Source organism: Mercurialis annua, linkage group LG1-X (genome assembly GCF_937616625.2).
Source record: "Mercurialis annua linkage group LG1-X, ddMerAnnu1.2, whole genome shotgun sequence".
Taxonomy (NCBI): domain Eukaryota; kingdom Viridiplantae; phylum Streptophyta; class Magnoliopsida; order Malpighiales; family Euphorbiaceae; genus Mercurialis; species Mercurialis annua.
In genome coordinates, this window is record NC_065570.1 from 57,888,605 (window position 1) to 57,899,716 (window position 11,112).

An 11,112-nucleotide genomic window follows, 5' to 3' on the forward strand; every position below is an offset into this window, starting at 1 on the left:
AACTGATTAAAAATTCCAAATCACACAATATTCACATTATTAACTAATAAATAACAAATAAAATGCAATTAATAAAAAAATGTAACAAACAAAATAATTAAAATACCTTAACATTTCTAATAGGCTAATAATCACCCATGGCCCCTGACTTTAAGGGGTACGGGCGCTAAACCCCCCTGATGTTTAAAAACGGGCGCTAAACCCCCTGATCTTTGTGGCGGCGCTCACTAAACCCCCTAAGCCCAAAATATGACCAAAATATCCCTGACGCCGTTTTTTCTGGTCAACTGACATTCTTAAAAAAATAATCTCACACTGTCACATCATCTGCCACATCAGCAAAATACCCTGAAAATTTTAAACCCCCAAAATACCCCTAATTTAATTTAGAAAAAGACAAAAAAAACCAACCCAATCTGATCTAAACCATTCGAGTAACCCAACAACCCACCCAACCACCACCCCCACCCAACCACCGCCGACAAATTTTCCGGTCATCTTCTCCGATTTGAAGATGACCGGAAAATTTTCCGGCCCTCAATTTTTTTTTCTCGAAAACGTTGTTCTTCATGGATCTGAACTCAGATCCATGAAGAATGAAGATCTGTTCTTCATGGCTCCATGAAGAACAAATCTGTTGTTCTTCATGGACAGCCATGAAGAACAGCAGATTTGTTCTTCATGGCTGTCCATGAAGAACAGCGTGTTCTTCATGGGTCTGAACCCATGAAGAACATCGTTCTTCATGGGTCTGAACCCATGAAGAACATCGTTCTTCATGGGTTCAGATCCATGAAGAACGAAGATCTGTTCTTCATGGCTCCATGAAGAACAGATCTGCTGTTCTTCATGACTCTATGAAGAACAGATCTGCTGTTCTTCATGGATAGCCGTGAAGAACAGAATATTTTTTTCATGGAGCCATCGGCGGGTGGCGGCTCTTGCTGGAGAAGATGATCGGCAGACGGCGGCGGCGGCGAGTGTTTGGGTTGTTGGTGGATGGGTTGGCCGAATAGTTTAGGTTAGATTGAGTTGGGTTGGATTGAGTTGGGGTATTTTCGGTATTTTTATTTTTATTTTTTGATGACGTGTCAGATGATGTGGCGCTGTCAGATTTTTTTATTTTTTTTTTAAGAATGTCAGTTGACCAGAAAAAACGGCGCCAGGGGTATTTTGGTCCTCAGGGGGTTTAGTGAGCGCCGCCACAAAGATCAGGGGGTTTAGCGCCCGTTTTTAAACATCAGGGGGTTTAGCGCCCGTACCCCTTAAAGTCAGGGGCCATGGGTGATTATTAGCCTTTCTAATAGCTTTAGAACTTTCACCAACAGAAAAGTTTGATTTCATTTTTTTCTTAACTTGCATCGGAACTTCCTGGAAATCGTCGTCATCGTCATCATGATCATCCGAAACTCTCATTTCAGTAGTTGCAGTCTCTACAAAATCAATCTTCCGTTTCATCGCTGGATTCTTTCGTTTAGGGATTTTAGCGGGAGATTTAGGATTTTTTTTCGAAACTGAGCGAGTAGTACGTAACCATTTTGTAAAGAGTATGAAATTAAAAAACTGAACGCAAAGAACACTAAGTAATCGTGGATGAGCAGTTAAGAAAACACAAAATCAGTAAGGAAATGGAGCGGTTAAAAGAGAAAAAGAAGGAAATTTAAACATGCAATGACAGACAAAACACCTAGATTATAGCGAAAGATTAATAGCTGTGAGATAATTGAAATGAGATTAACGGTAAAATAAGAAACGAAAAGTACTAATCTGCAATACAAAAACAATAAGGTCGTAAAAAAGATGGAGGCTGGGCCGCGCGGTGCTGATGAGAATATTTAGGCCTTTTAACGTGCTGGGCCTAATTTCCACTACCTTTTATATGTTGGTATTATGGCAGAAAACATTCCTAAACAGAGATGAGTGTGAGGCATTAAATTATTATTTTATTTAGTCACTATTTTACTTGAATTAAAGTTGTCTAATCTATAGGATATTATAAAAATATGTAGAAGCGTTGTTGTTGTTGTTGTTGTTGTTGTTGAGAGATTAAAATCATAAATTATTTAATAACTAGTATAAAGTTTGAATTGTGACAGAAACAAAAATAATACATAATCAACTATATCAGTCACTAAGCTACGGGATGCATGGTGGCGATGGCGTTTTTGCATAAAACTGACTGGTGAATCTTCACTTCAAACACATAGCTAGGAGATTTCCATCAGATGTGGAACATGTAAAATTCCTGGATGAAGTTTTGTCCGAGTATTGATTCTTGTAGCATTAACCATACTGCAAATGATTTCTGAGCCTTAGCATACAAGAACATAAAAAATGAAGGCCTAATGATTTTAAAAAGTCAAATCTTTTTCGACTTTTTGAAAATATATTCAAATCTTTCAAAAGTTGTAAATCTATCCCAATGTAGCTAATTCATTAAAAATTTATCCAATTTTTTAAAATCGATTTAGTACTTCTCAAAATTAATTTATCCAGATCATATGGCATCCCAATTGAGAATTCTTTTTCTTTTCAATTTTGAAAACTTCACGTATTTAAGTGCTATTGTAGGCATAGTTAAATTAATGGTAAAATGGATAAACTTACAAAAAAAAGTCAAATTTGGATATAGATTTTAAAACTTTTAAAAGGTTTGGATATATTATCAAAAAGTCGAAAAGGTTTGGCCTTTTCATATATATGATTAAGAACAGTTAAAACCGCCTCTACATATATTCCTATAAATAATTATATCTGGAATTTATAAAAATTGTTTTTGCTATAATGTAGTGGCGTTCTAACAAAGTTTCAGGGCGGTTCGAAAACCCATAACTAACACTTATAGAGACGGGTAAAACCGCTCCTACATACTAAATGAATTCTCCTCGTAGATGTTTTTTTTGTTGTAGTGGTGTTCAGAGGCGGACACAGCCCTTTGGAGTCTGGACTGAGGTAGTCCCTGGACCCCAAAAAAATTATAAAAAGTTACCCCTTTAACTTTTAAATTTTTTAAAATATATAGTTATTAAATTTTAATTTTTATACAATCAGCCATCTTATAAAATTATTGAAATTAACCCCTCCATACTAGAATTTCTAATTATGCCTCTGGTGGTGCTCTCTAGCCATAACAATAACGATCCAGAAAGATAATATATATTGTCCAAAATATTGGAAAATTTCAAATTCAAACATTATTCCTAAGGCCAAAAAGATAGTTAATAAACATCATGTTTGATATACAGATACTAACTTGATATATGTAGATGTTGACCCATCACCATAGTATTCATTAAATTTGCACCATTTATAAAAGAAGGGACCCTTGAGAAAATTAAACCAATCCCGAAATACCAAGTTAAAAATGTGTCAAATCCAACTTGATAATATGAATTCCATATTTATATTCAACTGAACTTTCATCTACGTTGAGAAGATAATATTGGAATCTTTATAAAAAAAGATGGTAAGTGAATGAAGAAAAATCATGCAAAGCTGACAAAGAAGATTCCTAGTTGGTCATTTTCAAGAATCGTTTCGTCAACTATTTCCATTAGAGTGGGTCTGACAGGGCAGCATCAGTGGACGACACATCAGTGGCCATTCGTAGTAGACAAGAGCTCATTTTTCTTGCCTTGAAAATCGATGCTGTTGCTTAATAATTCAGCAAAATACTCAATGAGGCACGCACATTTTTACATTATTATTGTTATGGTTTCCTGCGGGAAACATGTTATTATCAATAAGAAAGGATCAAGTTGCTTGGCATATTTGTAGTCATCTCATCACGAAGGTCATTCATCTAGGCTAATTTCAGATTATCACAAAATATATTTAAGTTTGTCTTTACCTATAAGTTTCGTCGACTATTTTTTATCGGTAGTCTCTCAACTTTTGTCTCTCTCACCGTAGTGCATAAATTTTACTTTGTAACTATATTATCGTTTCTATCAAAATTTAATAACATGACGGCCAATTGGAGTCCTATTTGAACAAAAAAAATTCACCATACAACGCTACTTATTTCAATCTAAATAGAATTCCAACTAGCGACATTATTAAATTTTAAAAATAAACTGAAATAATGTCAAGGACAATACATATAGAAATTGGAAGTTCAAGATAATATAATAATGAATTGAAAGTTAGGGACTATAATGGAAGAAATACAAAAACTGAAGGACTGTCAATGGAAATTACCCCCCAAGTTATTTCTCTTCATATATGTGTGACTGTGAGTATGGTTTGTTTAATTGAAAGCAATTTTGTTGAAAGCAATTAATATACCGTGTAGATCTAAGATCCCTAGAATGTTAATCAAGATCTTCATTTGCAATTAATGAAGAAGCGTATAGAAAGATGGTTATTTTGTCATGGGTGTGGGTCTAAATGGACTATAACGGTATATGTTTTGAAAGGAATTGACATTGACATTGATTTAACATGGAAATATATAGTGAAGATATTCAAGGAAATAGTGGCAATAGCATTATAACATTATGAATGTATTGCTCAAGTGGCCAGCTGTATACTCGTCTTTTGCATCAGTGCACAGCTTACATGATAATATCATAAGCTTTATGCAACTATGCATACATCTGCGGCGTGCACTAGTTTCACGCTCTAACTAATTACTTAAATCTTCATATGAAATTAAAGATACTTTAATTTTAGAAAATATTTATAGTTATTGTAGATTTTATATAAAAATAAGTTGGCTAAAGATTATAATTTACACCTTCAAACATAGCTCAATTTATCTTTTGGAAATATTTTTTATTTTTTCTCCAAAAGACGTTTATAGGACGTGATTGAGCCGGCTGTACTACATCTACGACTTGTCAAGTTTCATCTTCTATGGGTTTCGTACACTTATCTAACTTAAAGCTCTTCATCAATCCATCCTGAAATCGCCCAATGGAAAGATCTCACACCCCATAATCACACAGCGTAGCGTATACTTCATCAAGCTTGTGACTCGTTGATAAAATCTCAGTGATTGTGGATCGTAAAATATGTTTGAATAAAACTAATACCATAGTAGCCATGTAATTTAAAATTTCTTGCGATTGAAAGCAGAGAAATTTAAAAATATCAAAAAACAATATCATTAATTTACTGTGACCCATATTTTCTTCCAAATAAAAAATAACTAATTTCAGAATTTAATAGGCCTTGCAAAGAGGCCAGTCCCGGGCCAGCCATGCTCCCGATTTAAACTCCTCGGACCAGCTGCTCTAGATCCAGAAACAATCAGCATGTCAAAATTTGAACTCAGAAACAATGAGCTAGCATTAAACTAATGCTGCCTTGTAAGAGGGATCCAGTTCTCAGCTGTTATGAGCAGATAAAGTCCAGGCAAACGACTATCTTCTTTTTTTTTTCAATAAGAAGCATAACCAGAATTAACAGTTTAAAAGCTGATAATTAATATGATATCAAAGGTTAAACAAATTCTTAGAAAAAGGAGCACTGAGAATAAATTCTGCCCATCTTCATTGGTTGAATCGCGATGCCTCTGCTGCTGAAGAAACTTTAACGTATATCAAGAATCCAGGCCGCTAGCTGGGAATTTAACAAACCTGTTGCTATCTTTTTTTCTTTTTCCATCTCTTTTAAAAAATTTATCAGACGTGTCTAAATTAAAAAAAATGTAAATGTTTTATAATCATACTCTTACCGAGATCAGAAGATTATTCAGCACCAGTATCCTCAACAGATTTCTTGTATTCTGGCTTAAGCTCATAAGTTCCTTGATTCGTGCCCCGCTTATTATACACGCAAAGCTCATTTAGTATCTCCTTCAAGAATTGCTGGATAAACAAAAACACCAAAATCAGGAATGTGAATATCCTGTAACAATTTTTCCAATTCTTTATATCCAACAAGCATCCTTATTAGCAGTAAAACTACTATATATCACAAGTCCGAGCAGGGAAACTGAGAAAGAAGGTTCCAGTGCCACCAGATCAAGTAGTCAGCTAAGATGGACAATTGACAACCATATAATTAAACTTCTTTGATGCCTATTGTAAGTTTAAAATCAGGACAGAAGCTTCAACAAATGACAAGCACATAAAATAATTAATGAACGAGCGACTTGAAACAAACAAAGGAAAAGCGCACCGCAGGTTGATCAGTTTCTTGTACAAGTTGCTTCAATGCCCAATTTGGTTGTCTTTCAAATAGCTTGAACATGATATCCTCCAATTCCCCACGATCCCTCCTGGTTCTCTTCACATCTGACTGTTTAACTGGTGCTGTTTTCTTTTTATCCTGTTCATTAATAATTGAAATTGTTTGATACAGGTAGCCATTGTTATCCAGAAAACAGAAAATATACTTCAAAAGATAAATGCGCAGGCATAAAAACTTTTTAAAAAATGAAGATGAAAATAAAATTTTCTTCTAATGGACAAAACATTCCGATTACTTCCGCAAGTTAATGCCAATCCAGAAAGTAACTACAGTACACAATTTCTATCGAGAAGAGAGAACAGCAATAGCCGATACCTTAGAGCCAGATGAAATGAAGCCAATCATTGCAGCCATGGGTCTCATGTGCACTCCTCGGTCATTGTCGATCACCTTGTTAGAAAATCAAACACGCGATATTTATTATCACAATCATAGGCAGCCAGACATACAATGCAAAAAGAGGACCGTAGTAGTTACTTGTATTTGCCTATTCTTAATCATGGACTTGTTCGTTCTTTCACGGCACAATCTGCCATACTCCTCAATGTTTTCCTCATGGGGCTTCATGTCAAATTTATGTTCCACTTTTCCTTCTGTAGCAACTTTTCCTGTATAGTCAAAGTTTACACATGTTTCAGAAAAGTCAAGTAAAGGATTATAAAAGAACAGAATCATAGAGTAGTAGATATAACCGAGCAGAAAATAGCATAAAAGTCGGATACATATATGCAAGGGGAATCTGTTTAGAGGATCCAATTAGCGCATCTAGGGGAAACTATAAATGAGATACTGCATGCTACTAGAGGCTACAAATATATTTAACAGTTGAGGGGTTAACCAGAGCTACGAAAAACAAAGATTAACAAAAACACTGAGAAATATTAAAGATGGAAATTTAAGTACAGCAGGTAACCACTAAGCTAACAAAAGATATCTGGAAAAATCACTACAACACTCAAATCATTACACTGATCAGAGTATCTATAGATTTCACAGTTGCATTTTACTCATCTTCCCATAAGTAACATATTGGGCTTCAAATCACTTTTAAATTGTTAACACATAGTACGTATTTGATGAGGCTTTAACTGACATTAGTAATTAGCAGTGAGTAAGGAACATCATGGGAAAAGTGAAATTAATGACTCCCCGAAACTTACCAAACACCCATATGCATCTGTTGCTAAATTCAAACAAATACGAAACTAACCCTATCTTTCAAGCCAGTCACCACCACAGACCCTCTATCTTTAATTGCTATCTAAGTACTAGCTCAGAGACATTATGCTGTCATTTTTATTTTGAAACTCTTTTGTTTTATCAATAAAATAAGCGATATAAAGTGAGTAAATAGGTTTCTAGGAACTTCTTGTTCAAGAACTTTGGCATCAAAAGGTGAGGAGCCAAGGTTGAAAATCACCAGTGCTCAAATCTTGTACAAACAGCTATATGAGAACTTGCTGTCAATTACCAGACAATATAATTGCAGTGCTTGAAGTGTGTGGTTAATGAATTTATACGTAAAAAAGAAAAATGAAATGTTTATTATTTTACTTCTGGATGTCGCAAAATCTAACAGTGGTGTCATTGTTAAACTACAAAATGCCAATTTCAACATATGATAAACACACCAGAACATCATAATATGAGAATAAATTGTAGTCTTCTCATAGTGAAATATGTGAGTCAATATGATAAAAGTAAAACAAAAACTTCATCATATAAAATATTTTGGATTTGAAACCGGAATGCATCATAAGAATTATAGAAATTCAGAAAAAACGAAGCAAAAACTTACCTTGAGTTGTCTCGGAAAAGACAGACATAGGAACAAAGTCTTTAAACATGTTTAGAGAATAACTCTTGGGTATATTGCTATTCTCACTCTGTGCCATCTCCATAGTGAACTGATGTCCATTAAAGAAACATGAAAGAGCCATCAAATAACGAACTAGTAGCATCTCCATTCATCAAAACAACAAATATGCAGGAAGCAGTTGCTGGCAGATAAAGCTTTAATGCCTGATAAACATACACGTCCCTTTTCTAAACCATTAAACTATGTTATTTTTAGGACCTAAAATAGTACAGGGCTGTATCATAGCTCATATATTATATGTAAACGTATCAGCCAATAGAACATTTGAAAGGAAAGATGAAATGAAAAATTAACATGAAACTCCTGTTATCACAAGAACAGTCAAATGATAAATCAGTAATGAAAATGTAAGCTTCATTTTAACATAGATCAATACATTTGCAGCATTCCCTTCACAAAAGTAAATGTAAAACTTCGATAATAATTTAAATACTACCCTGAGCTTAAGTCGTTACAACACAAAATTTCTTGCAAATAGCAGGTAAATCACATATTTATGCAAGAAAAAGAACATAGCACGAGTGAACGCAAAATCAACTGCTTAGATGCAATTGATTTACTAGATTACAATTTACATCTCACTTGCACTATAAAAATTTAAGCTATCAACTTCACTCAAGTAAAAAAAAATCATACAGCCAACAAAAAAAATTAGAAACAAAAACCTACTAAAAATGCAAGTAAACTTCAATTCATATATGATTTTTCCGGAAATACCATAAATAATTAGGGTTTTAGCAAATCGGAATCATTTAATTAGCAGTTCAGCGATAAACGCCTCTACTTGAGGCAGTCAAGACTCGAATTAACTGAAGTATGAAACAAGTAAGAATTGCTCCCAAAGAAAATGACTAGAATTGAAGCTGAAAAGAAATAAAAAAAAAAAAAAAGAGTACCTGAAGAGAAGAGGAATCATCAGAGCTGAGTGGATCAAGGGAGAGAACAACCTTAGCGACAGGGAGAGAATCTGAGGAAGAGGATTGACTTTTCCATGACTTTGCTACTACTACTGGACACTTCATCAGCCACACCGATCTATCCGCCTTCGTCGTTTCCAGTACGCCGCCGCCGCCACTGTTACCGTTATCTTCCTCCCCATCTGGACTTCCTTTTCTCTTTTTGTTTCTTTCTTTGTCTTTGGACTTCGCACCATCCATTTTTTTTATTACTATTGTTTCTCTGATTCGTTGATATTTCTGGTGACGCTACACTTGTCTCTGGTCTTTGCCCTTTTCTCGGACGGTGTTCTGTAGATAAATATTAACGGAGGTAGCTGGACCGGACACACTCACAAAACCAAACACTGAACCGCTTTTTGAAGCTTTGTCCACAAGTATGTTTAAAATACGTGGCTAAGTGTGATTGGTTTTCCAATTCTCTAAATTACGAACCCCGTTCCAATTACTTTTACACCAATATATTCTGCAGATGCAACCACGAATAATCAGTTGATTGAATTAATAATTATTAGTTTAATAAATTACCAATTCTCTAAAATTATTTGATAATACTAAGATTATCAATTTGTTTCAATCTTCCTTAGATTTAGCAAATAATCGCTGAAATTCTCTACTTGTTCCTGTAACATTCAACCCATTTGAACAAAAACGCAATACAAATCCAAAATATTGGTTAAAAAAAAAAAACTGCTCGATTAGAAAAAACATAGTTTTCTCATTAGATTTACTAAACGGTTACAACTTAATCTGTTAATCACAAACCATTAACACAAAAGAACAATTAAGCAGCCTACTAGAGATAAACAAAGAGATGAAGATCAAACATTTATGAAACCCTAAGCCCTTTCACCCTGATAAATCACCAAAATGGATCCGATCCGCTAAAGCCTGCAAACACCAATAAACAGAGGTCAGAAAGAATGCCGGAGGGGGGTCTCCGGGCGTTCGCTCCGACGCTCAAATCAAACTTTGTCGTAGGGGAAAGAAGAAGAAAAGAAAGAGTAATATTGAGTGAATAGAAAAAGAAGTACCTTAGGGTTTCCCCATAATGTGACTTATATAGACCGTGTCTAGTGGTTCTTTCTCCTGTACGTAGGTCCCCTGTTATATATCGGCCTTTGTCTCTTGGAATCTCGGTGTTAACCTATTAAGTAGGTCCCGCGTTATATCTCGGTATTTGTATCTCGGGATCTAAGTGCGAACGCCGGAGAGCAAGTCATGTTATCATTGTGGTGATGCTAGGTACGGTTTATTCATAGCTCGATATTGGCATCTCGGAATTTAGGATCTTTGTAAGGTACATGTTTATGTATCTCGCCCAATGGTATCTCGGTTACCGATCTGGCATAGCTAAGAACTCGGTTAGCTGGACTTAGTGTCCTCTCATTTTGTCGAGGTTGCTTCGCCCCTATGATCATATATTATCCGTATGTTATCACTAGTCCCCCTCCTGTGTATCGGATATTTATGTCCGTGTTGCCTTTGTTGAGGTCATGCCAATATCTAAGCATGGAGCTGTTAGCTCGACGTTAACATATATCTCGGTGTTAAGTCCGTAGCTCGGTGCTATGTTGGTGTCTAGGTATTAAGCTCGTGTTTCAGCATTAAGTCGGTAGCTCGGTGTAACGTTGTATCTAGGCGTTAAGCCCGTGTCTCAGCGTTACTTTGTATCTTGGCATTTAAACTGGTAGCTCGGCGTCATGTTGTATCTTAGCGTTAAGCCGGTGTCTCGGCGTTACTTTGGTATCTCGGCGCTAAGCCGATAGCTCGGCATCACGTTGTATCTCAGAGTTACCTGGTATCTCGGTATTGGACCCGTCTCTCGGCGTTACTTTGGTATCTCAGCGTTAAGCTGATGGCTCGGCGTTACGTTGTATCTCGGAGTTACCTTATATCTTGGTGTTACGTTGTATCTCGGCATCAAACTGGTATCTCGGTGTCACGTTTTATCTCAGCGTTAAGCCGGTGTCTCGGCATTTAGACCCGTGTCTCGGTGTTACTTTGGTATCTCGGCGCTAAGCCGATAGCTCGGTATCACGTTGTATCTCAGAGTTACCCGGTATCTCGGTATTGGAC

At 35.7% G+C, this 11,112-nt stretch overlaps 1 protein-coding gene across 6 annotated transcripts; it reads right to left on the reverse strand.

Moving 5' to 3' along the window:
• Nucleotides 1-5,084: 5,084 nt before the first annotated feature.
• Nucleotides 5,085-9,393, reverse strand: LOC126661979 (uncharacterized). Of its 6 annotated transcripts, none has more exons than XM_050355885.2 (7): nt 8,974-9,393; nt 7,997-8,105; nt 6,676-6,806; nt 6,514-6,588; nt 6,127-6,276; nt 5,681-5,813; nt 5,085-5,232 (listed from the first exon to the last, which is right to left on the reverse strand). In XM_050355885.2, the coding sequence occupies exons 1-6, from the start codon at nt 9,232-9,234 to the stop codon at nt 5,694-5,696; spliced, it is 846 nt and encodes a 281-aa protein (XP_050211842.1). In that variant the 5' UTR covers nt 9,235-9,393; the 3' UTR covers nt 5,085-5,232; nt 5,681-5,693. The 6 variants fall into 6 exon arrangements, with proteins under 6 accessions (XP_050211842.1, XP_055960230.1, XP_050211838.1 ...); XM_056104255.1 differs by having other exon boundaries at nt 5,085-5,237; XM_050355881.2 differs by lacking the exon at nt 5,085-5,232 and adding an exon at nt 5,406-5,600.
• Between the last annotated feature and the right edge of the window lie 1,719 nt (nt 9,394-11,112).